The following is a 25032-nucleotide window of genomic DNA, read 5'->3' as shown; positions in this document are numbered from 1 at the left end:
TTTAGTTTGAAACATTCAAACCGATGTTTTATTCTGCATAAATTTTGATCCAAACAGCTTAAGATTGCAGGAATCATATAGAGGTCCTTTGCTCCCAAATTGATTGACACAAAGCATTCAAGTCAAAACCACAAAAAAGCTTACTTCATTTCATTTCTGCACCCAACCAAAAACAATGATCAACTTGCGTAGATCATTATTATTCAATTTCATAATATACACACCATTAAAATCCAGTAGCGAGTGTATTAGCAAAAGAAGGAACAACCACCACGAACTCAAATTTAAAATTAAAAAGTTTAAAAATAGAAAGCAAAAAGAATCTTTTTAAAGCTGGAGTATGATCTAGAAGTGAACTGATGAAGTGTTGTGACATGTGTTAATGGGATGACTTAAGAGGAACAGAGTTCAAATGGAAGAAAATGGACGAACAACTTGAAATTGAGCAAATATGTCCATTCACATTAATTGCAGTAGTTTGTCAAAAGCAGATTATTCAGTCTTGAGTAGCACATTCAGCCACTCAGTGACATGAACACACAATAATGAGCAAGGGGCTAAAAAACAAAAACAAAAAACAAGAGTTCGCATTTGGCAAGTTGACGCAATAAATAATAACATACCAAAAAGTTTCATTACGATCCTGAGATCCCCAGAGTGTTTTGACCTCTCGACTCTACTGATGAGATGAGCGACTTATGGGTTGCGGCGACCCACATCTGTTGATTTGCATCTACGTATGTGCCGCTTGGTGTTGGTGAGAAGTGATTTTACTTCAAGAAGTATTTGATTTGTTCAGTGCTTGCTGTTCGGAAGAAATCAGTTCTGTAGACTTGATTTGAGTGCGAGATGAAATGGGGATTGAGGCGAGCATCCGCTGCCATCTTGCTGCTCATCAGTCGATCTCAGGCATACACATAAACCACTTGGCCATTCGGCCCTGCTTTTTAGGATGTCTGTACTGCGGGTTTGATTCCATAAGTCCGTCCGTGTAGTGCCCGTATTCGCTTCGGGAGTCTTCCACTCGGGTGATGTACAACCAGCTGATGGCTACTCCTAAGAACTAAGGAGACAAAATGAAAGGAAGTGAAGGGACTCGACGGCCACGTCTTACATCTGTATCAACATTTGCAAGTTTGCAGAACATCTAGTCTAATTGGCATCTGACCGTTGTGGAGAAGGTAGCTGCTGATATCTGAGATTTTGTTTTTGACTAATCTGGTCAGTTTATCAAAACTATACATATAGAAAAAACACGTCATCATGATGCAAGTTTTTTTACTTTTTGTCAAGTCATCACTTATTCAATTTAAGTCCATGTTGCACTGACAAATGCCCATTTTGAATAAATTTTACAGGTATAAAATACTGAAAATATTTTAAAAAGTAACATTCCTGACCAAACTGTGTTGAAATGCAAAAGAGTCTGGAATAAAACTGACGTGCATGAAATGCATTTCACTAGAAAGATTTGTCAGCTAAACTTGAGCTGCAGAAAATAAAATGTAATCCCACTTACTCATTATTCTGATTTAGACAAACAATTGAATGTGGAGGCATGTTTAAAATGTATGTGCTCCAAACTTCCCAAAAAGTTCCATTTCCTACCGTTACTTTAGGATTTGGAAATGGAGTTTTGCCTGACTCACACTATGTAACCATAGAATGTCCACACAGAAAATGAAATGAAAATATTGATACGGTGCTGTGGGCGTGTTGGCGCGTGTGTACCTGAGGCAGCAGGATCCCGAGCAACAGTCCTGCCATAATCTTATAGTTGTCCGTTAGCCAAATGAAGAAGGCGTCGGTGCAGCCTCTGATGTGGACGTTATCGATCAGGTCCAGGCGCTAACGAGGCAGTGACAGAGAAAGAACCAGACCAAAGGAAAAGAACATCAGACGTTGTGCTGCCCGCTCGTTGCTTTATTATTCTTAGCTTTAATCTTTTCGTCTTGCGGTTTTTTTTCGAATATCGTTTGTCTTCTTACATTCAGGAGAATTTTTCGCTCCACATATACAGTTCCTCTTCATTAAATTTTCCATTTGGTGACTTGATTTGACATGCTGCTTTTGATTTCCAAAAATGCCTTTCCTCAGTTTGCCGGTTGGCTAAAACGACCTTGGTTCAAATGCCACCTGTTCCCCCCACATGCCGCTTTGGCACACGAATCCATTTTAATGAGAACAATGTGGTTTTAAGTAAGTTGAGAAAAAGTTCACGTCTGGTGTCACAAAAAAATAATTGAAAGCCAAACTAAAAGTTTTCCCCTTCAAACTGCTTTTTCTGGAATCTAACATGCTTTCCCAACCCTCTCTTCCACACCTTCATGCACTCCTGAAAGTATTTTTTTGCAACCATGGCCATCTTAATGTTGTCCACATCTTGAGACGAAGCGGGGAGTGAAAAGGGAAAAAAAAAAATAGTCCAGTTGGGTAAGCAGGGACACTTGCTCCGTTGCGGCAGTCCAGCAATGTTCTTGTCGGCCAGGAACTGTCAGATGCTCAGGGCATTGTGAGCTGGCACGGTTTTATGGTCAAGCGGCCATGAATTGTCTCATGCACTCAATTGCCACAGGAAACTTAACGACACCTCAAATATGTCCGTCTTCTGAGATAATGGATCTCAAACTAAGCTAAAGGTGCTATCGGCTGGCCAAACATTTTTCTTGAACATTTGTGAACAGTAAAAGATACGAAGCACATTTCAATGAGAGGACACACGGGTGCAGTGCTGCTGCGACACATGATTATGATGTTTCTTTTTGGCTGACACTGTGAAGTGATGCTCCAAAACATTCGATATTGCACCTTTAAATAAAGCAGCTTTTTACGTCCATCGCTCACGCTCATCGGCCTTACCTCTTGTTCCAACACTTTGTAGCCACACAATGTGTTCACGACTTCATTTTGCTACAGAGGAGACAAAAAACAAGGTCGGAAATGAGAAACTTTCGAAGTGAATGAGTCAAAAAATGTGTAAAATACGAGGATAAATTGACGATACCTGCCACAAAGATTCAAATCAATACCCCCAAGATGCGCTACTACCAATCTGGCACAGAAGAGGAGATGAAGGGTGGAGGATTTATCTTATACCCCAGCCAACCTCATCAAATTAGCTGCAATAGTTTGAACATTTGGATAGGATTTGGGCGCGAGTGGGACAAATAATAGCATGAAATATGTTCACCCTCAGTAAACAATTCCAAACGAGCAAGCAAAAAAACATAAATAAAAAGTAAGAATGATGTCACAGTAAGAATGAATACATGTAATGTTACCCTGCTAAAGTAATTTCAGCTAAGAGATGGGAAAAAAAAAAAGAAATTTCTTATGCATCATTTAGAGGATGATGCAAGTCTAAAAGCACAAAAGTATTCTGTAATGGGTGCTGAAATGTTCCAAATGTAAAGGGGCTGGGGGCTGAACTTGGTAGATTTTGCTTCCTTCAGCACCTTCTGAAACTTGCACTTGATCACAATGTGTTTTTTTGTGCTTCAAATATAATCACACCATCATCAATTAAATAATGACCAAGAGAATGGGCCGAAAGTAATCCGAGTACAGGATAATGGCTTGGCAGCTGACACTTGACATTTGAATTGTCAGAGTGGGAATGGATTACAAGGGTTGAGTTGGTGGTGCATATCGATGCCCCACAAGGAGCCACTTGAGCAAACGTGCTGTCCTCCACACTATGTGCTGATGATATGCACAAATCACTTGGTCGGGTGATAGATTTCCAGACTTAATCTTATCAATTCAGCAGTTCAATTCACTCCGGCATGCCTGCTCGGAGAGCAGTTGCGCGCACAGCCACAGAGTGCCAGCTTGTAGTAACAGATGGGATGAATTTCCATGTATGACATTCATTTATGACTCTGCATATGATGGTCATTTGTGCCAAGTCTCCAGGCCAGGAAAATTGAGTTATATAGGGAGAAAACAACAAAAGGACCGGTGGAGGATGTGCAAGTGATAGCCTGAGGTGTACCAGAGAAACTTTGGGAAAGTTACAACAGGTGTCCTGTAGGGACTGTGTGCCCTGCTCCAGCTGAACCTTTGGACCAGCTTGTGGAATACGAGCCGGAAACCAACAAGCTGTTCCTCTTTTCAGTGCTGCTGTTGATATGAAAGAGGTCACATTCCATTTGTAGTTTTGCGTGGGCGAAAATTGCCTAAGAGGGAGAGCAGAGCGTGTGCGTGTGTAACCTGCATGGCAAAGGTGGAATCAGCACTACGATCCATGAGATGTATTTTCAAATACAACTCCACCTCTATGGTCATTAGTATAATGGTATACACAAAGTGGACCACGGGTTCTGGACTTTGTAAATAAATATTCAGGAAAGATGAAATGATGCTCTTTCTTGCCACTTTAAGTAATGTTAATGGCCTAAAATAAGACAGCATTGTCAACTCTTGTAATTTTTCCTCCTTGGCTTCACTTGAGACAATACCTTTCCTTGAGTGGGTCTGTTTTCCACTTACTGATACAACGTGACCATTGTAACTGTCTGCAATTTGTGTCACTATAAAACATTATACTGATTCACAGCAATATTGCGTATTGACTTGGCCTGGTTTAAGAGCGCGATGCAATAAAATAAAATAACAGTCATCACTAGAAACTGCTTGAGCATCTGATGAGACAGAAAATGGCCAATTGTGAGTGGACCTGCAGCATGGTTCCTTTTATACAAAATCTATCAACCCACCTGGGGCAGGTGTGGATGTAAATGGTTTGATCCAGCACTTGCTAGACGCTTACGCTGATCTTCAAATCCTGATCAAATATAAAGACACCATATCGTTTTAGTTGACTAGGGAGCGGTTGGGATTCTTGGAGCCAATTAAGCCCCACTAAAATTACAGAAAGGCAAGTTTGGATGAGCTTGATGTGGAAGAACTGTGATCTGCACGGCCTGGTACCAAACGGACGGTATTTGAGACGACTGCTCAAGCTCATCATACCTTTTGCAAGACAGCAAAACCTGTTCTACTTCTTTCATTTTCTCTTCAGAACAAAAGACCAAGTGATAGGCATAGGCATCTGATGAGGCATAGACATGTTGGATGCAGACTTGCTTTTTTTCTGGTGTCTGGAACAGTACTACTCTGGCCAAGCACACTGTGAGTGCTGCAGCCTCTTAGATTTTTATGAACACTTTTGTTAAAAGAGGGATGTGTGTATTGGAAATTATAAAGGAGGAATTTGGAAGTAGGGCTTTAAAAAAAAAAAAAAAAAAAAAACACCGGGCCACGTTGGCCTGGAACGGAACAGCCGTCTGGAAGCTGCCAATTTTGTGCCATACTGCTAAGAATGTTCCAACATAATGATGCAACTCACCTTAGTGACGCAGCAGGTATAAGGCACTCCACAGGCCAGTGGACTTCGTCCAGAACAGTTGTGGTACATGTTGACTGACCAGTCTTTATACCCTTGGCCACCACAACACTTAAACTTTTGAGAGAAAAGACATGTCGGAGAAGGTTCAGTATTCAAAGATTGTAAACAGCACACAGTCTTTTGCATGACGCCAGGAAGGTTGTGGGCTGACGGCAGATACAGTTAAAACACTTTGCATGCAATTATGAGCCTGTGTTTATCCCGACAGCAGGGATGGGCAACTTAAATGGGGGAGAGCGCCACAATTTTCCATCAGTGCTACTGGATGCTAATTTTCTCGGGTTGCAAAAGAAAATAAGATTTTTTTTTTTCTCAGTTAATCAAGGAGCCACTCTGAATATGGTCAGGGACCACACTTGCCCATCCCTGTGTCTGTGCACTGAATTTTTTTCCACTTGCTTGAAGGGAAGTTGAAACATACATAGTGTTTAATTTGATCTAACTAACTATTAACTATTGTTCATAGTAGGGAAGAATTTCCGCCATTTCAAACATTTATCCTACTTTCAAACCATATAATATATAATCCAACCTGAAAGAAATTCTTCACACAGTGATATTCTGATTTCTAGCTTTTAGTTGATTGTGCCTAAACATTTACAGAAATTACAGCAGCAGTTTTCACACATGCGTCATGAACTGTAAGTGTCAAACCAATGTTTGTGATAAGGAACGAGCCGACAACACGCGATTATGTCTACAACAGCCGATCCTCTCAAACTGCCATAAATAAAGGCCGAGACAGTAATAACCTGTCATTCGGCAAATTTCTTCAGCTGGTCATAACCGGTGTTGATCAGAGGGGGGGGGGGGGGGGGAATAAACAAATGGAAAAACACTTTGTATCAAAATCTGTCAGTCACAGTTTGTGCCCAAAATAGCTGGGAGGAAAAGCAGAATTAGATGGACCAAGAAAATGTCAATTCTAGTTAGGTTTGGACAACATACAAGACAAGACAAATCAAATTGCAGCGGTTGTTTCGATGAGGTTACCCACACAATCCGCGAACATTGTGCTTATGGGACGAGCTGAGAACAAGCTAATGGATCCAAGCAACAATTGGACCACTGGATGACTTTTTCAACTTGGCAGCCACATTACAAGCTCTGCTTTGTTGCCCTTGTACCAAATAAATATTTGATCACAAGTGGGGAATGTGAGCTGAAGAGGATGCAAGAAAGAATGAGACATACTACCTTCCCCCCCCCCCCCCCACCCCCTCAAATTTAGCAGCGGTGGGCAAAGACTTTTTTTTTTTTTATCTTAAAAAACACAATATCACCACAACCAGGAGTGAAGCCCCTGAAGAATAACTAGACCGAGTGCGTTTGTTTCCCGATGGAATAAGATTCTTGCCTGTTGTTCTGTTGGATTACTCACATTATCCTTTCCTGGGATGTAATCCTCATGTGTCTCTGCGCAGGGAGCAAATTATTCTTGACGCACACCCGCTTGACAGACGGACGGACGGACGGACGGATGACTTGCTGTTCAACAGCAGCGGGAACGACTGACTTAGCCCCTAATTGCCCACTTGGCAGCATGTTTGGCATGAGAATTCATGTCATACCTGCCTTTGTCAAGTCATTACGTCAATTGATGACTCAAATACATTTAAAGATTTGAGAAACCTGTCATTGCTGCCATTTTAATAAACTGGATGAAAAGATGTTAATTGATTGAGTTTGCATGAATTAAATAGGAACAAAAACCCCAACAGAACACAGAAAAAGAATAATGTTAGCAAGTCTGACAAATTTGAATTTAAAAATAAATAAATTGCTAGTATATGGAATATACAGTATAATAAAATGATGGACTTTTTTTGCATCAGTCTGAGTGACCCATAACTTTGCGGAGGAGGAAAAAAAGTGAATCCAAATTGTCCTTTAAAAAAAAAAAACTATACCACATGACCCATTTTATATGGCTCGTGGAGCTGTGCTTTGCATATTTGTTTTTTCATGCGCTGTATTAAATTAGTTGTGTTAAAACGCTGCTGCTGAAGCCTTTCCGCCACACAAAATGCTCAATTTTCACACAGTGCAGGTGGCACTGTCTCTGCTTCAAAATATTTCCATACTGCGGACATTGTCATTGTTACACAAGTCCAGCTTCACGTTAGCTTCCAACGACATGTGCCAGAACGTTCCCCACTGGCTACGTCTACTTCTGCTGTTTTGCAATGTTGCGTAGTAGACTAAACAACATTTTTTTCATTTTGGCAATATCTGGGTACCTCTGGAATATTTTATTACCCTAACAAATAAAATACTTTTTTCGGCCTCCATTACGATCAGGTGAAAATGACGTGATAGGCCCGATTTCCAAACATGTACTTCATAATTCTGACATATAAATCAGTATGAGCACATTTGAATGAAATAGTAATAGGCTTAGTGAGGGTTACAGAGACACGAAAAATAGATTGTGACAAAACCATGGAGCTGGGCAGGCCTATCATTGTGGGTTTTGTGAACTATAACTTTGCATGGACCAAAAAACAACAACAAATTTCTGCAGAATGGGAGCCCCAGTAATGCAAACTAACGTCTCTGAACAATGTACCAGTTGAATTGATGAATGGCTTCTTCCCACCCACAAAGAGTCAGCCTCCGCAGACACGCTTTGCAGACTACGCTGATGAATCAAGAGTTCTGCAGCGCATGTGTCTCAACCAACAACAAATGCAAAGGGACTGCTCGGGTCCTCATAAAGCAATCTAATGACTACACACTTGGAACACACTCCTGATTTACTCATTCAATTTAAAGGCTTTTCTATATCGTTCACTGCAAAGGCTTGGGACTTATGTGTATTTTTTTTCATGTTGGTTAACGCCTTCACTGCCAGCTTTGGTCAAATGAATCCTTGACCTCTATAGCTGTCCAAATCTATTGACAATTTTACATGTTGCCCGTAGTACACGATTTTATGTTGAGATTTATCTGAATGTAAAAAGGTCATGTAAAACTACCAATGCCTAAATGAACTGCAATGAGTCCATACATGGCTTCTATGTGCAGCAATGGTGTTTTGGGGGCTTTTTTTGCCATTAGTATTTTTAGTTTGGCCACACACTACTTCTTCACTTTAAATGAAGAGTGCAGAAATCATTTTGGTTTTATATGCATGCGGCCGACAATGAGGCCTATGCTGCTTGTATTATTTCCATTCCCGTGTTTTGAACATTTCTTAAGTGTGATTGACACATATGATAATTTAGCATTTCAATTTGAAACACAGTCTGAACCTGTGGACAGTAAATGTCACATTTCCATGGTAATAAATGAAGGGAATAAAAGGAAAGGTCATCTCAAAATAACTATAGACTGGGTGTGATAGAAGCTGTCACTTAGGGACAGTGAACACTAAGCAATGCGGTGGACCTTCATTGCCCACATGGTCCTCGATTTGTAGCATTTAAACAACACTTGATAACGGATGCTGGAATGCGGTCTTGGCAACTTTTTTTTGTAATTATTCTTTTTCAGTGGAATTTTTGTCGTCTGCCTAATCTTAGTGCATAATGAGATTTGGCCACCATCCTATTCATCTTAATATGCTTGATAAAAGCTGCTAATGAGATTTGCTTCAGGCCGTTACTGGGGCAGAAATATAGAGTGCTTGGAAAACGACGGCTGTAATGTTCCAAGTATCTAAACAAATACCTGTCGATTTGTAATGCTCATTACTTAGCAGGATTATTTGGTGGTATCAAATCTAACCGTACCTCTTTCTGAACAAAATCCATGATGTTTTTGAAGTCCAAGTCATCATAGTAGTTAACTATGCCTCTTCGTATGTTCTTGTTCAGTAGATCCTCCGTCTGGAAAACAAGGAAAGGAAGAAATCAGTCTCTTTGGACATGGACATAGGCAAAGTGTGTTATGCCAGAGTGGCGAGTCGCATGTTCCGGTTTGTCAAGGTGACTGACTCACTCAAGTAGAAATGCAAATGTGACAGTTTAACAGCCCACATCTGCCAGTTGCAATCTGGCGTGACAGGATTACTAGATCACATCAGGCTAATGTGTGGAAACGTCCAGAAAGAGACAAGAAAGTCCGGCTACATTAGCAAGCCTTGTCAGCGGTGTGTGAGCGTGAGTAACATCACTGGCTTACAAACTGAACTCTTATATTTGTGACAATTTGCGGTGGGCGGTAAATGCTACACATGGTGCAGTCAAAGCGAGAAAGATCTTACCTGGTTACGAAACACTAGCGCCAAGATTCCTCCCAGCAACTCCAGGATGAGACACACCACCAGTGTGTACATGAACTGTGCCGAACAAGACAGTAATCATGGACACGTCCTGTACCTCAATATGGTACACTGATTCTAATATTGAAAATGTATTTAACACTAGAAATTGTATGTACCAGAGCTTCCTCGACGTCTTTATTATCAACACGACAATTTAAGGTGTTACCTTATTGTCATTTTACCCAAAACTAAATGACCACAATATTGTACATCTTCAGGTATAATTCTGATTGAGTGTATATTGTTGTGTGGTACAATTGGTGAAATTCAACCACAAAAATATGTCGAATTTCAAACCAATCAATATTAGGATTGTTTGAATCTGCACACAAAATATTTAACGACCAACAGTTTTAATATTACTAGAAGAAAAAATAAAAAGCTACAAGTTTGGGCGACGCTCTCAGCTTACTACTTACCACTTTAAGCAGAAGTAGATTATCCCTGAGTGATGCCAAGATGCCAATGAATGAAACAACAAACATGACAATTCCCAGGAGGATGAGAATGAGAGCAGGGGCCAGAAACATCCCATCCAGTGTTTTGTAGCGCTGCCTTTCCACCTCGGCATATATACCAATGGCTAGGATGAGGGCGCCGATCAGCTGAAAACACAAAATCATACTTCTGAATTAGTCTCATAATTTTAGACTGTGATGCAAATGTTTCTTCATTGTTCCAGCCATCAAATGTGAAATTCCACAACCAATTAAATATGTTATCAGCCTATTTCTGAAAAGTGAGATGTTGTGAACTTCCGCCCCAACGTTACATAACAGCAGGGCCGATTTAACAATTTGTTTTTTGGGAGTGTGTGCTTAAATTAGATCATTTTATGGCAGAGCACTGCCGAGTTTGGCAGGTAGCTCAAAAAGTATGCATTAGTACAACGCGTTTTTTTTTTTTTTTAAGAAAATATTTCCAGGTTAATGCTAGCACACTGCAAAACACACGCTAACACGCTACTTCTGCTGTCAGGAAGATCCGTAGTGCTTGATAACCGCCCTGATCATTTGATCTGATCAGGTGTGTTAAGGAGGGAAACTTCGAAAAGAGGCAGGACCACGTTATCACAAACCATCGTCACCATGAACAGTCAAGATGGTGTAATACCATTCTGGGGAGAGGCAATCTCACAGCAAATGAGTGCGAGTAATGGAAATTTTCCAGACTGGAAATAACACGGAGAGAATCGAGCTGTGGATTGGTTTCTTACTTCTCAGTGGACCAAATGTAATTTGTGAATTGAGTCTCTCAAAGCAAGCTGGTAAGCAATGAAGAGTAGTCAATTTATCTGCATTGAAAGCAAACTGAGGTGCACTTCCAGAACAGATCTTTTGCCTTTGCTCCAACAAATGAAGAGAGTTTGTAGACTGTTGCACAGACCATTCCTACAAACTAGCTCCTTTTTAAATGGAGAAATTGTTCATGCAAACAATAGAGACGCTTCAAGATGAAATATCCATCCATCCGTTAATTTATTTTCTGTTAATACTTGTGGGAGAGCTGGAGCCCATTGCAGTTCAGCTGCCTATCTGTGGGCAAGAGACGGAGTATACCCTTGACTGGTCACCAGTTAATCACAAGACAATAAACAAGGCTTCAAGGCGAGCAGATACATGGACATACTCAATCCGATAACAGAGAAGGTCTGCATGTACAAAGTTAATGAATGTTCAAGCTGCAGATCATACAATGTCTTCGACATATTTGAAATTTACAGTCGATTCCCCCGCCCCTTGAACGTTTTACACTGACCTTGTCAAAGTAATTAGAAGGGGTTGATAATTTACGCCTCGCGGCTGTGGCCTTCTTTTATGACGGGTCTTAGGTCACTTTTCATTAGAAATGCCTTCAGTCACAGCAACAAATACTGCACATGGCATGTAAAAAAAATATTTGTATTATGAATTGACACAAAAGTGGGTGTGGGGGGGCACAGCGAGTGGAATAAAATTATTTGTATTTTGAATTGACACAAAAATGTGTGAGGTGGCAACGCAGCGAGCGGATTTTTTTTTTTTTTATTAACTTTGTTTATTGGAGTTCACCAAGGTCATCAAACACAGATACAAGTTTTGCCTCCGAACATTGAGCATTTACAGCAAATGATTAGCAAATGTTACAGTTGAAGTGCTCATAAAAGTGGATGGTTTTTAGTCTGGATAAACATCTGAGAGATTTGTGTAAAGGGTAAATGAAATATTTGTGTAAAGGGTAAATGAAATACAAAATAACACTTGAATTCAATTTCAGCCATTAAGCAAATGATGCCTGTTAAATGTCAACTTAATTGCGGCGATCCAATGCTCATTAGAAAAACAACTATTATTGTGGGTCTCACATTTTGTCTGGTATGATACATGCACCGCTTCTTCGAACATGAACACACACAGCTGCCTCCTTGTCACACACTTGAGCATGATGACAATGCCACGACGCACTATTCTCGTCAAATGTCAATCCATGTGAGGTTTACTTTCGCATGCCTTGTTGGTCTGAAATCATTTGCAAGATGCAAACTAAAAGTTGTTCTTTTTCATAGACCACAACGGTATCTTGGCAATATGATTCCAACTCTAAGGGAACAATTTGGGAAGGCTGATTTCTGTTTCATCATAATAGTAACCCCAAAAAAGAGTTTTGAATAATCTAAAAACACACACAGCGGCGGGATTATACTTTTTAGACAGATTGAAAACTCCAGTTCTCATCATTCACGCTGGGGGGAAAAAATATTGACTGCTACTTTGGATATGGATGAACTTCAGCAAGACGTAATGAAATGTCGAACAAAACACTGCTGGGTCACGTTGTGAGTTTAAACATTAATAAATGTTGGACGCTTTGCTTTATTCTTTTGTTCGGTTTCCCGAAGGAAGTAACAAAACTGACAATATGCCCTAAAGTGCTCATTACTGTGTGCTGTATCTCGCTAAGATAAAACACACTCTGCAGAGAGCACAAGTGTTGCAGGAACAAGAAGGCGTAAATCCAAAAGTGGCTATTAATCTCTTTCGCCTCCCTTATCAGGAAAGCATTCATTCACCATAATATGTGAATTACTGCAGCGCCGCCACTCTCTTGCTCCTCCTTCAAAAGTATCTCCCATAAGCAAAAGAAGTGTCAATCAACCATCTGTTTCAGGAACAACAGCGTGTTAGGATGGCTTTGAACGAATACAGCTGCAGGCTTTGGCACTTACCATTTTTCTTTGTGTGGAAATGGAGACATCAGGCTGCCTTTGTGATTTAGAGCTTGTCTCAAGGGAGAATCTGACTGAGAGCGTTTAGTCAGGCAGTTCGGTTTCTGTCTTGTGACTTTCTTCTTCCAAGACAAAGTTTGAAAACTTAAGGAGTAAGTTTCAAATCGTTGAAAACAAGACTAAACGGAGGTCAAATCGATTCAGAGGAGGCCAGTGGTACAGAAGACAAATATTGCAAACCCTGATGCCGACCGACTCCCATCTTATCAGATGTTAGGGGCAGCAACACCAAGAAAAAGGAAGTGCCATGAGATTTAAAAAGCTGGAAAACTCTTAGAAAATAACCACACAGCAATGCTGGACTGTTGTATTGTAAGTGCACCACAATACAGCAGAGATGATTGTATATCCTTTTAGCATGGGGCATTAATACGCAAGTTATTATTTACATAATAATACATTATTCAAGGGGCGTTTCATGTGCCTTCTGTCTTGAGTAATAATGCTCAGTTCTGAGTCGCCATTATTTCACCATGTTTATTAATTATGGATGTAGTTTGCAATGGTGCAGAACTGCATTTTAATCAAAGCAATGTCTATTGTTTGGGTTAATAACACTATATAGCATGGATTTATCATGTCATGTGATCAATGTTGCTCACAAGGCATTCATTGCAGCCTACTCTGCTCTTAATCAATCTTTGTCAAAGGTGAAGCCCTTTGAGAGTCTGTGAGTAAGGGAGATATAAATAAGCCTCTAACTGAAAACTGAAAACACTTTTATAAATTCATTGCAGCTTTCTGGTGCATGTGGCTTGGCAACTGGGGAGGGCAGTTATGCAGCCAAAAAGAATTCCACAACTAATGTAACTGACTGCAGCGATGTATCATCTTTCCACCAAGGAGGGTAAAAATATATGCTTTGTGAATAAACTAAAAAAAAAACCCTGCTTGTGAGTCATAGTCACTGGCACCATACAATGGTCATATTTTATCATGTTTGCGCTTGCAAAAAAAAAAAGTCATGTGTTGTATCTTGAAAAATTCACAAGTCGGGTCACTTGTACTGCAGGACATCATTGTGCAATGTTCATTTTTATGAACAGCCTTATGTATAATGTAGTATATTCTGACACTACTGAAAACTCCAGTTTGGAAGGTTACGGATGATAGAGTTTCATTTTGATTAAATGACATGATTTAATGTTATGGAATAGTGTCATAATAGTATATTACAAATGTATTAATAATTACATGTTAATAAAAGTGCACTGTGACTTTCCAACACCCTGTACAACACCCAGTCAATCAAAATTGAAATTTTGTAAACAAGTGTATTGTCGATATATACTTAATGAAATAAAACACATAGCAAGTTAAAACTAAAACAGAAAATGACGTAGAAAGTCGTGACGAACAATATCCTTGTGTTGACACTATCCAGAAGGCGATAGCAGCGAGGTAAAGGTGAAGCGGAGGGCGTGGCCATTTACTCGTTTACTATTCTTACTGTTACGCGCGGGGGAGGGGTCGAACTTTTTTTTTTAATTTTGGTCAGCTTTTGTCAACTTTTCAAAGTAAATACAGCGTCACGCCGACTCTCACGAACACAGGGTTTTAAAAAAATTCAAATGCTGTAAAGTTTAGGGGGGGAAATGCAAGCCGCGCACATACAGTATGACAAAAAGAGTACTCACCCACCAAATGATGGCGTAGAAAAAGAGGATAAATTTGAGAACAATATAGGAGCATCTGTGACAGTAGCGTTCTTCATTGTTCGGCATAGCAGCGGCCAGCGCTTACTGTCTTGTCCTGTCCTGCCTTGTTGTGAACACTAACTTCCGCATTGTCATATTTTTGCACACCTGGAGGCGCGTGCACGCTATTCTACGCTGAGGTGCGTTCAAGGTTGTAGTAAAAATTCCCTTTCGTTAAAAAACGAGCTTTTTACCTTCACGATTAATATTCAGTTTCCTTTAGAAATGAGTGTTAAACTTATAATTATGATTTCAGTGAAATTGTTTTTTTTTCCTGTGGAGCCATGAATTTTGTACCGAATCATTATATTATTATTATTATTATTATTATTATTATGAGAAAAGTTTAACTATATAGTTCAATCTGTTTTATCTGGGCTTAGGTACGGTATAAGTAAAGTCTTTCAATATATCAATGTTTGTACGCATTCTAAAATAAATAGTAGTAGTTAGTTATCTATTCTAAGAAAACAATATTAAATGTATTTGTAAAATTGTTTATTTTGTAAATATATTAGTAATCTTAATTTTAAAACTAGTCACTCTGATTCACTATAATTTCCATCCACAATAGGTAATGAGAAGTGCAGTTTTCTAGTATGATTAATAAATATACTTAATCTGGTAATCTACCTTTCAGATTGATTACTATGTGAAATTGTGGTGATGTCGAGTTCTTCAATGTGCTCGTCTCAAGGCCTTGACAATAATAAGGAATCAATATATCTCACTGGGAAACAATATAAACGTGGGAAGTGAAAGGTCAAATGATACAAAAGTGGTCATAAGCATGTCAGTTCACAAGTACAATGGACAGCAGACAGAATAGCCTATGCTTGCTTGAATATACTGAACCCAGAAATAAAGGACAACATCTTCTTTCACATCCTGTTTGAATGCAATGCTAACACATTATGCGGTTATGCTTCTCCTCAAGTTGAAGCGCATTTCCTTTTCTCACGGCTTCATCTGACAATATAATTCTCAGCGTGCTCGTTTCGAGTGCACACAAACAATCACTGAGGGAAAAGAAAGGTAAAGCTTAGGTCAGCAATCCCAAGCCCGCTGCATTCCTTTTCTCTGCAAACACATACAGCAGATAGTCGAGACAAAAGATTGGAGGAAAAGATTGATGGTTGGAATCATAGACATCAGGTTGCCAAAGTAACACTCAAAATCCCACCACCATTTACAAAATATCAGCATCTTGTAGGATACGTGTCAAATGTTTTGGACTGGAATCAACAATAGTCGTTTTTGTTACCTTCTAAGCCCTAAAGGAAGACAGTTACTTATGCCTTTTTAAACATTTATAGGTTGTGTGAAAATCATTCCTTTCGTTTGTGAACAACTGCAAAACAAACTAGGCAGCAAAAGCATCACCAGCAAAGTCTCAAGGGCCTTTTTCATTTCAGTTGCAATTGTTCTGAGCAAATATACATAAACACAACAACCGCAAAGAATGCAAGACAGGTATTAACTGTAAATTCACCCCTAAATGGTGCTTTTTTTTTGCTGTATAAAATAAAAGATACAACCAAAAGAGACTACTGAGGAAAATAACTTTTTTTTCTTTTTTCTTGTAGAAGACAATTACAATCAGTTGTAAATGATGAAACCTCCCAACACAATCAGCATCATGCAGCATGTTCATTTGATCGCAGCTTGTTTGACACCAAATCAGAGCCCAGCATTAGACTGCCAGTGGTTGAGAGTGAGATTATTACAGCTTTTCGGATGGAACTGCTAAACCTATAGAGATGCAAATTGAAGCACAATCACACAATTGCGCTAGGAGATATTTCATCTTGACCTGCAATTAGCGTCACTTTTTTTCATTTATTTCACTCCAACTGCTGAATATGATTTTTGTTTTGCAGAATATAATTTCTCTTGCGAACAATAAAGTTTATTTCTAAAGCGTTACAATCTCATCATTGTGTTTTCTTTTTCTCAATGTTGTCACTTGTGACTGTCAGTATTTTTCATTTTTACTTTTAGTCTGTTTTGAGGGATGAGTTTTGGTTTTGGGATTTTGTGACGGTAGCTTGAAATTCTTGATGCTTGAAATTTTGAGAGGAATGAATGAACAGGCTCAGTCCAGGGCCGATGCTAGTCATTTAGATGCCAGTGGTAAACATAATCAGAGCCCCCCCCCCCCCCCCATTACTTTCATTTTTCTTAAGACTTGTTGTATTTTAGGACACTTTGCACTAATTTTTAAATGACAAAACCTTTAGTATTCCAGCTTCCACATAGGGGACAGCTACATGGCTGCATTGTTGAAAGTTTGCTGGGAAATTTGCGCCACCTTCTGCCAGTCATGTGATACACCTTTAAAAAAAAAAAAAGAGTTCCTGGAGATTTTAATAATGCCCAACATTTTAAGATACAATCATATATATCTGCAGGCGCAGCAAGCACTTAGGTCCTCAGGGATGGGGAAATAAATCTCCTAAAAAAATAATTGATTAATAAAAGAAACTGTTCCTCAAAGACAAAATAATAAAAGCATGTTACTGCAAGGTAAAGGTCACTGAGATTCAGTCTCTTGTCCATGCAGGGTTTGCTAAATGCTAGAGAAGTACTTTTTACATGCAAATTATGTTAATAGGAGAATCTAAGACATTGTTTTGGTTCTTTCTCATTCATGACTACATTATAGAACCAGATCCCGCCTCCATTCACCCCCACCTATGAATAGATGGACAGTGCGGGCACACACAAACATACATACTCTTATGCCTTCAAGTGTGTGTGTGTGAGGGGGGTGGGTTATATGGTTGGATGGATGCTTGGGTGTGTGAGTGCACCTCTGTCACTCTCAGGTGGATGAGCTGCAATTTGCACAAAACGTAAGGGTGTGTGCGTGCGTGTGTGTGTGTGTGAGAGAGAGAGAGAGAGAGAGAGAGAGAGAGAGAGAGAGAGAGAGAGAGAGAGAGAGAGAGAGAGAGAGAGAGAGAGAGAGAGAGAGAGGAAGACAGAAAGAGAGACAGACAGAGAGAGGGAGACAGAAAGAGAGACAGAGAGAGGATGGGGATGTCTTGATGGATTGGACTAGGTTATCCATCGCACTAAGGGACTCTTAATTCTGAGCTGTAATCTGGAAGCAACTGGACACATGGATGACAGGCAGCCCTGCTCTCCTGCATAAGGTAAGAATAACAGCAGATTTATTTGCTTCTCTTTATAGAGAACATTTTGCATTGCATTGCACTAATTCATCATTTGGGCAAATTGCGACAGAATAATTGTTGCAAAGACTTTGTGCACACAGGAGATAGTATATGAGGATCAATGAACGGATGCGTTTTAAAATTTTAATTCTGTGTTAATAATCATAAAAGTGATTGAAGAAGACTTTTCGTTCAGTGAAGTCTTGATTATTGTGGTTTACTGGACTTGATGTTTTTTATGTATTGGTTGGCAAAGTATGAAACGGACTTCAGTATGGTGCATTGGAATTTTTCCCTTACTGTAGTTCTTGTATTGAAGCTAAAAAGTGTACCTAATAGTCTGGCCAGTTATTTGTTAATTTTCAAATAACATTATATAACAAGGAAGCCCAATCAGGATAGTGCTTTTATTACTCATCAAAACCCAAACTAAATAATTTATATTCAATACATCCATCCAAACATTTTCTTTTAATATCCATTTCATTTTATTTTGTCGTCATTCCTGGGAGCTTTTTCCAGCTGACTTTGGGTGAGAGGCGGTGTACATACTGGACCAGCTAATCATCTGAAATTGTAATTGAAATTGAAAATGTTCCATTAACCTGACGTAAATGTTTCCGGAATGTTGGTGGAAGCCAGCATACCCAGAGAAGAGCATTAGTGCTTGATATTCTATTAGTTTTACAATCTTTATTTATTGAGCAATCATTTGGCCAATTGCTTGTATTATCTCAGATGGTGCCTCATCATTACCGAATGAGTTAGCAGGTTGAAATGGATGACACACTTCAGTTTAATAGACCATATAAACCAACGAGAGCAAAGACAATGCATTCAGAAAGCTGTCGACTGCTTAAGCACCAAGGACAGCTCCGCTGCATTCAGTGGAACCTCCAAAATCAAACGACCCTTGAGTGGCACAATCTGGAGTTCAAGAAAAATGCCTGCGAAAATTGAGGGGGTGGAGGGGGGACGGGGGGACGGGTGACAAAAACTACTCGTGCATGTAAATATTGTGAGATTCCAGCATGATAATTGCCTCAATGCAAATAAAACCTCTGCATGCACATTACGCGTGGGAAAAAAATGCCAAACAAAATCATTCACTGCAGCAACAATAAAACTATAAAATTACGAATAAACCATTTTATATCATTTATGTCATTCTGTAATTTTGAGCGCAATAATATAATGTATTTAAATCCGCTTGCACGTTTATACGTATTTGCCAGTGAACATATTTTTACTGTACATTGGCAGCTCCACACCTAATGGCGGACCTAGCTTGAATTGATACTTCCTGAGTCCCCATTCACGCATCATAAGACAAGCGGGAGGGCAAGTTCCATGCTGCCTTGTGCGGCCTCTCATGGGAGCAGTGAGCTTTAGTCAGAAAAGTTGCCCTGCGTCAGACTTTTTTGGCTGCACATATTCTCCCCAGGTAAGGTAAGTATTTCTCACCTTCGCTGATGGGGAGCTAAAGCGACAATTACAAACAACACAGTCATAATAATGGGCCCCGAGTAAGAGATTTTTTTTTGTATTTGATTGCATGAGTGCCAAGCGCCCTGTGTTGCTTGGCAACCTGGTCATTTTTCACTCTCTTTACACTTTCCTCAGAGTTCAGTCTTGCGGATGGTATTGGAATTACTACATTGTTTGTATTGGATTTGGCAAATATGAATGAAAAGTAACACATCCTCTTTCAAAGTAGCCTATAGATGAATCAGGCACACGTCACTAGGCAGGATCAGTATAACTTTCAAATCCACTTGTTAGTTCACAAGTAAAGCTACAGCTTGGATCAACTTTGTAAACCCGTGCGTTCGGCATTTTCAAAGAGTGAGAAGCTTTCAGTCGTACGGCAATAAATAATGCTAAAAAGTTGCTTAAAACAGAGTGATTGTCAGTAAATGTAAAGATGGTGTCCCCTTTGTTCATCCTCCCATTTTCCATAGCGCTTGTCCTCATTCACTTCATGAGTGAGGCAGACGTGCTGAGCACTACACATTTTAATTACACAGTATGTCAACCAGCGCCAGACAGAATTCTGTTCAACCTAGGGGAGTCCACCCAGTCTCTTAGTACGTACATCGGAAGAATACTGATCAATTTATGTGGTAAGGTGTAAAATGTACCTATTACCATAAACTCATGCACTGAAGCGAGCACTCTGGCAAATGGGTGATAAAGTCGGCGTTGAGATGTTGCAAAGTGGAGTTATTGACTCGTACCATTCCAACGTGCAGTAAAAGCAAAATTCAATTAGCAACGAATGAAACTTCCCGAAATGGGAATTATTCTGCGCCATCCATCCATCCATCCATCCATCCATCCATCCATCCATCCATCCATCCTTCCATCCATCCATCCGGATATTTCCACCAAGGCCGCATGATCTCGATGAGATCAGCGTCAACAAAATAAATGATAGAAAGAGAAGCTGTATACTGATTAAAGGAAACACACTTTTAGATCATTGGTGTGCTGAAAGGTACTCTTTTGTACATGTGGCCTGTTAGTCACGCCACATTAAGTTCAATTTGAGCGCAACCTTAAGACAGTATTTGTACCGCTGGGAACATGAATGGATTTCTTAATGGCACTGCTATTTCTTCCGTTTCCTATGCCAACAGGTGACGCAAACATGGACCCTGACAATTCAATTCAGCGTACTGAACAGGACTTGAAGGCCACTTTGCTGCCAATGCTCGTCACGAGAGACTCACTGGAGGACTTAAACGAGACCACAGGGAATCAGTTTCAACAACCTGATTGGCAGGTACGAGGCAGTTCTTGCTTTAGTGTGGTCTCAGAACGAGGAAGTTTAATAGATTTCATACAACGTGCCTTGTATGAAATACATTTTTTTTTGGACCTCAGGTGGCTCTGTGGGCTTTGGCATACTCGCTCATCATCCTGGTGTCCGTTACCGGGAATGTGACGGTCATCTGGATCATTCTGGCTCACAGGCGGATGAGGACCGTGACCAACTACTTCATCGTCAACTTGGCTTTCGCCGATGTTTCCATGGCAACTTTCAACACTCTGTTCAACTTTGTCTACGCACTGCACAACGACTGGTACTTTGGCCTGGGCTACTGTCGATTCCAAAATTTCTTCCCCATCACGGCCATGTTTTCATCCATTTACTCCATGGCGGCCATCGCAGTGGACAGGTAAGGAAAAGTTTTGGTGAACTTAAAAAAAAAATACACAGTTAACTTAAAATAATCAAACTTTGATCACATACCAGAATAATAGCTTTGTGTTTACATTGAGTGAGTCAATACGTGCTTTGGCTCAATAGAGGCTTTACGAAGCGAATAGCAAATTACTTTATACTGATTGGAGGCTGTGAGAGAGTGCACAGCATTAAGTGATAAAAACCCAACTCCGCAAACAAACAACATCGGGCGGTTAAAAGCTAAATTGCTAAATAGAAGTTGAGCCCATGTTTTATTTTGAGCGAGTAGAAGCTTTATAACGTGTCATTTCAATGTATATTTGCTCATACAAATCCCCCCCCCAAAAAAAATCTTTGAATTTATTATCTTCAATTATCTTATGACATCCAATACATCACAGTAGATAACCTTCACATAGAATGTATTTTTTTCCTCCTATATTGTTGTTTTTTTGACCGCACACAAATTAGATTTCTCCATTATTACAAACGAATACATTACATGCAAAATACCCACTCTTGTCATGGTGTTAAATGATTCAGCTGAATGATTCATGATTTGTTCTAAATACAAAAGCAATGTCGCTATGCACTTTGCATAGTCTTTGAAATGAGTTATTTGCCATTTGACTAGAATAGAAAGATCTTTCAGGGAATAATGATGACATAACCACTCGTTACACTCTGCCTATATATATCTGTCATTAAAGTTGAATTACAGAGACAACAATGATCCAATCGTAGTGTCTGACTAATACAGCTTTTCCACTTTCACAATGACTCTATTCTCAAGTCAAGGTGCTAATTCTCATTTAAAAGCACAGATGCCTACGTCATCATTCGCATGAATGAAGGTGGACAATAAAATGGGCCTTTCAATAGCTGTTGAATAAAATGAGCCTATCAAATTGCTAAATGTGGGTCTGGTCTGACCGATGAGTAGCTCTGTAAACGTCTCCTAGGTCAAGGTCAGCCAGCAGCTCAAGCAGCTTCCCCCTTGAGGTTTACCTCTCAAGGAGAGGGGATGAGCACTCCAGAAGTCAAAATAAGATGAGGCTGGCCTTCTGCCTTCAAAAAGAGCTCAACGGGTGATAAGGGCATCTCAGTGACACCAACAGCTTAGGCAGAGGAATTTTTCAGCATCTTACAGCAGCAGTCTTTCTTCTCAATTGTTTGGTCTCTTGGGTCGGATTTCTCATGGCGCAATGGAAGACCCGCATGAATCAGCATCGGCAAAATGCTCACAGACCGAACTGACTCAAAGCTCTTTGAATCAAACCGCTCTATCCTGCTCAGGACCAAAAATGGCATCTCTGCAAGATGAATGAACGCTTGGAAGAACTCTTTGAACATCAACCCCAGAATTAGCGAGAAGTATTTCACCAGAGTACGACATCATCGATTTCAACACAAATCCTGATTACAAATCCAAACAATGAAGAAAAAATTCAAAGCTCTTCTTAATTCTAACTTGCATAGCTGCTGAAATCCACGAACTGGCTGAAATCAGGTGATCCACCAAAATAAACAGAACAGACAACATCCAATAAAAATGCTGATACCGTAAATAAAAGTGGCTGAACACAAAGTGCCCGCGTTTGCTTACCTGACTCCATCACATGGAAAGTCTTCAGACTGAGCCTCCTCTACCATCAAAGTACTCATCGGCGTTAACTGGAGATAATCAGTCTTGATGAGAGGGATAGCCAGGAGACAGAAAAGAAATAAAGCATGCGTTCTAAATAATGATGACAATAAATGGATGTCAACTCTTAATGCTCTCTTACATGTTCAATTTGCGTGTGCGCTCAGAATGCATTGACCTTTGACTCCTGCTTTAGATACATGGCCATCATCCACCCTTTGAAGCCACGCCTCTCCTCCACCTCCACCATGGTCGTGATTGCACTCATTTGGATCGTGGCTATCTTGCTGGCCTTCCCGCAATGTTACTACAGCGTGACCAGATTTTACTACCCCAGAACCGTGTGCATGGTTGACTGGCCGGATGACTACGGAGGGATGCACCAACTCAGGTTTAACTTAACAACTTAGTAAAATTGACCTTTAACTTGACTTTAATTTGTCCTGGCATCCTGCTGACCAAAAATATCAACGCTTACCTTTTAGCTACCAGTTTGCAGTGATATTGCTGATCTACTTGCTCCCCTTGCTGGTGATGCTGGTGACCTACAGTTTGGTGGGTCGGACCCTGTGGGGGGGCCACATCCCAGGAGAGGCGTCAGACCACTACCACAGCCAGATCACTGCAAAGAGAAAGGTCACCTTTCCTACTTTATCATTGCCCTTTACTGCACCGCAGTCAGTCACACAAAAATGTGTCCACTGGGTTGACGTGCAATACCTTTGTGTCTTAGGTCGTGAAGATGATGGTTGTTGTGGTGGTGACCTTTGCTCTTTGCTGGTTGCCCTACCATCTCTATTTCATACTGGGATCAATTAACAGAGACATTTACAAGCAACATTACATTCAACAGGTCAGCACTGATTCATATGCAATGTATTCAAGTGTGTCACCACTACGTTTAGTGACTCAGTAAAGTGTAATCATAATATTGATCTTTTTTTTTTGTTGTGTACAAAAAATACAGTGCTGTTTTTACATTGTGTATCTTCTGTCCTTGAAAGGTTTACCTGGCCATATTTTGGTTAGCAATGAGCTCCACCATGTACAACCCCATCATTTACTGCTGTTTAAACCAAAGGTAAAGCCCCGATTTGCATTGAGACTTGGATGAATGATCATCAAATCGTTTCAAAAATTCCTCCTCTGTTGCAGGTTCCGTGCTGGTTTCCGCCACGCTTTTTCTTGGTGTCCCTTCATCAAAATATCAGAGGAGGACAAGATGGAGCTGCAGCATACACACACCTTCAGAGTGACCATGACACGCAGCCTACACAAAATGAGCGTATGCTCTCCTATCAATGCAAACGACAAAGGTGGCGCAAACAAAAGTTGTGGGCAAGGATGAGGCCAAGTCAACACGAGCGACGTTCATGGTGCCGAGAAGTTGTTTGTTATCTCACATTGATACATGAGAAGCCGCCATCTTTATTTCCTGTGAACATTGACGACGTGAATGTTGTTGAATTGCGTTGATGATTGTTATTTTGCAGCTCGCGTCCCAACGCCATCTCATATCATTTCGCATGTAGTTCAGTGCATACTGCTGATCAACTCATTTGAACCATTTAGGTGTGCTAAAGTTGGTGGCATCACTGGAAGTTCAACTATTTATTATTAACATTATGTAGATACCAAGAATGTCTACCAGACTAGTCCATAAATGGCAAAATTACCAGAGCAGTGGTCAACCAAAGAAGAGTAAATCTTATCACATTAAAAGATATTAAAATGGTACAAAAATAGAGCAATATGATCATTTTGAAAAAAAGCCACAGATTGATTAGGTACTTGCTCTCATCTAGTAAAAGATGTAATTGTTCTGTCCAGTATTTTTACATTGTAGAATAATTATCATTGCCGTGATTAGAATCATGCTATTTGAAGTGTGGGTTGGGTTATGGCAATGTGCTTTATTAATGTTCACTGCAGTCTGTATTAGCAGATATATTCAATTCGTGCATATTTAATGTGAGCCGTATGAAAGATTACAAGCATTTATGTCGGTGTCATTGTATGCAAAGCTCTAAAGATAAAATAACGTCAAAAGAATCCTCCAGCTTTAAATTGTACACTGACGTCACATTTCAAACCTGTTATCTTATTTCCGTATAATACTTTCCAATTCACTGAAACATAAATATCGTCTTTTACTTCAATTGCTTGGGAAAAAAAGATGAGCGTCTTAATGTGATATAAATGCAAATGTTTTGTGAGGTAAATAATTAATGGTAATCATCTTGAAATCAGTTCAAATGTGTTGTTGTATGCAAAAACTGTCAGTTGTTCCAAGACTTAAACGTATTTAATGTGCTCAATAAAAGTGAGAATATTTTCAAATGACATGCTTGTATATTTTGTTTTGGCACACAAATGGCAAAG

At 39.9% G+C, this 25032-nt stretch overlaps 2 protein-coding genes across 4 annotated transcripts; one reads left to right on the top strand and one right to left on the bottom strand.

Moving 5' to 3' along the window:
* tspan15 (tetraspanin 15) lies at window positions 1-14740 on the bottom strand. 2 transcript variants are annotated; one of them, XM_037247133.1, is made up of 8 exons: window positions 14580-14740; window positions 10097-10282; window positions 9618-9692; window positions 9145-9240; window positions 5351-5464; window positions 2860-2910; window positions 1732-1848; window positions 1-1063 (listed from the first exon to the last, which is right to left on the bottom strand). In XM_037247133.1, the coding sequence occupies exons 1-8, from the start codon at window positions 14664-14666 to the stop codon at window positions 896-898; spliced, it is 894 nt and encodes a 297-aa protein (XP_037103028.1). In that variant the 5' UTR covers window positions 14667-14740; the 3' UTR covers window positions 1-895. The 2 variants fall into 2 exon arrangements, with proteins under 2 accessions (XP_037103028.1, XP_037103029.1); XM_037247134.1 differs by having other exon boundaries at window positions 14584-14730.
* A 2860-nt stretch (window positions 14741-17600) lies between these two features.
* Window positions 17601-24991, top strand: tacr2 (tachykinin receptor 2). Of its 2 annotated transcripts, none has more exons than XM_037247131.1 (8): window positions 17601-17794; window positions 20455-20600; window positions 20702-20997; window positions 22847-23041; window positions 23136-23286; window positions 23384-23503; window positions 23655-23731; window positions 23806-24991. In XM_037247131.1, exons 2-8 carry the CDS (start codon window positions 20466-20468, stop codon window positions 23996-23998), a joined length of 1167 nt encoding a protein of 388 aa, XP_037103026.1. In that variant the 5' UTR covers window positions 17601-17794; window positions 20455-20465; the 3' UTR covers window positions 23999-24991. The 2 variants fall into 2 exon arrangements, with proteins under 2 accessions (XP_037103026.1, XP_037103025.1); XM_037247130.1 differs by having other exon boundaries at window positions 17601-17800.
* The last annotated feature ends 41 nt before the right edge of the window (window positions 24992-25032 follow it).

Source organism: Syngnathus acus, chromosome 3 (genome assembly GCF_901709675.1).
Source record: "Syngnathus acus chromosome 3, fSynAcu1.2, whole genome shotgun sequence".
NCBI classification, from domain to species: Eukaryota; Metazoa; Chordata; class Actinopteri; order Syngnathiformes; family Syngnathidae; genus Syngnathus; species Syngnathus acus.
Note: the sequence above shows the minus strand (reverse complement) of the source record. Positions and strands in the feature narration are given on the sequence as shown.

Excerpts from the sequence above, each read along its gene's own strand:
- tspan15 (XM_037247133.1), bottom strand. The coding sequence starts at position 14,666 with ATGCCGAACAATGAAGAACGCTACTGTCACAGATGCTCCTATATTGTT. Across the intron at positions 9,693-10,096 it reads ATCTACTTCTGCTTAAAGTG|TTCATGTACACACTGGTGGT; the intron begins GTAAGTAGTAAG and ends TGTTCGGCACAG. Across the intron at positions 5,465-9,144 it reads TGGATTTTGTTCAGAAAGAG|TTTAAGTGTTGTGGTGGCCA; the intron begins GTACGGTTAGAT and ends TTCTCTCAAAAG.
- tacr2 (XM_037247131.1), top strand. The coding sequence starts at position 20,466 with ATGGACCCTGACAATTCAATTCAGCGTACTGAACAGGACTTGAAGGCC. Across the intron at positions 23,042-23,135 it reads GGAGGGATGCACCAACTCAG|CTACCAGTTTGCAGTGATAT; the intron begins GTTTAACTTAAC and ends CTTACCTTTTAG. Across the intron at positions 23,732-23,805 it reads TACTGCTGTTTAAACCAAAG|GTTCCGTGCTGGTTTCCGCC; the intron begins GTAAAGCCCCGA and ends CCTCTGTTGCAG.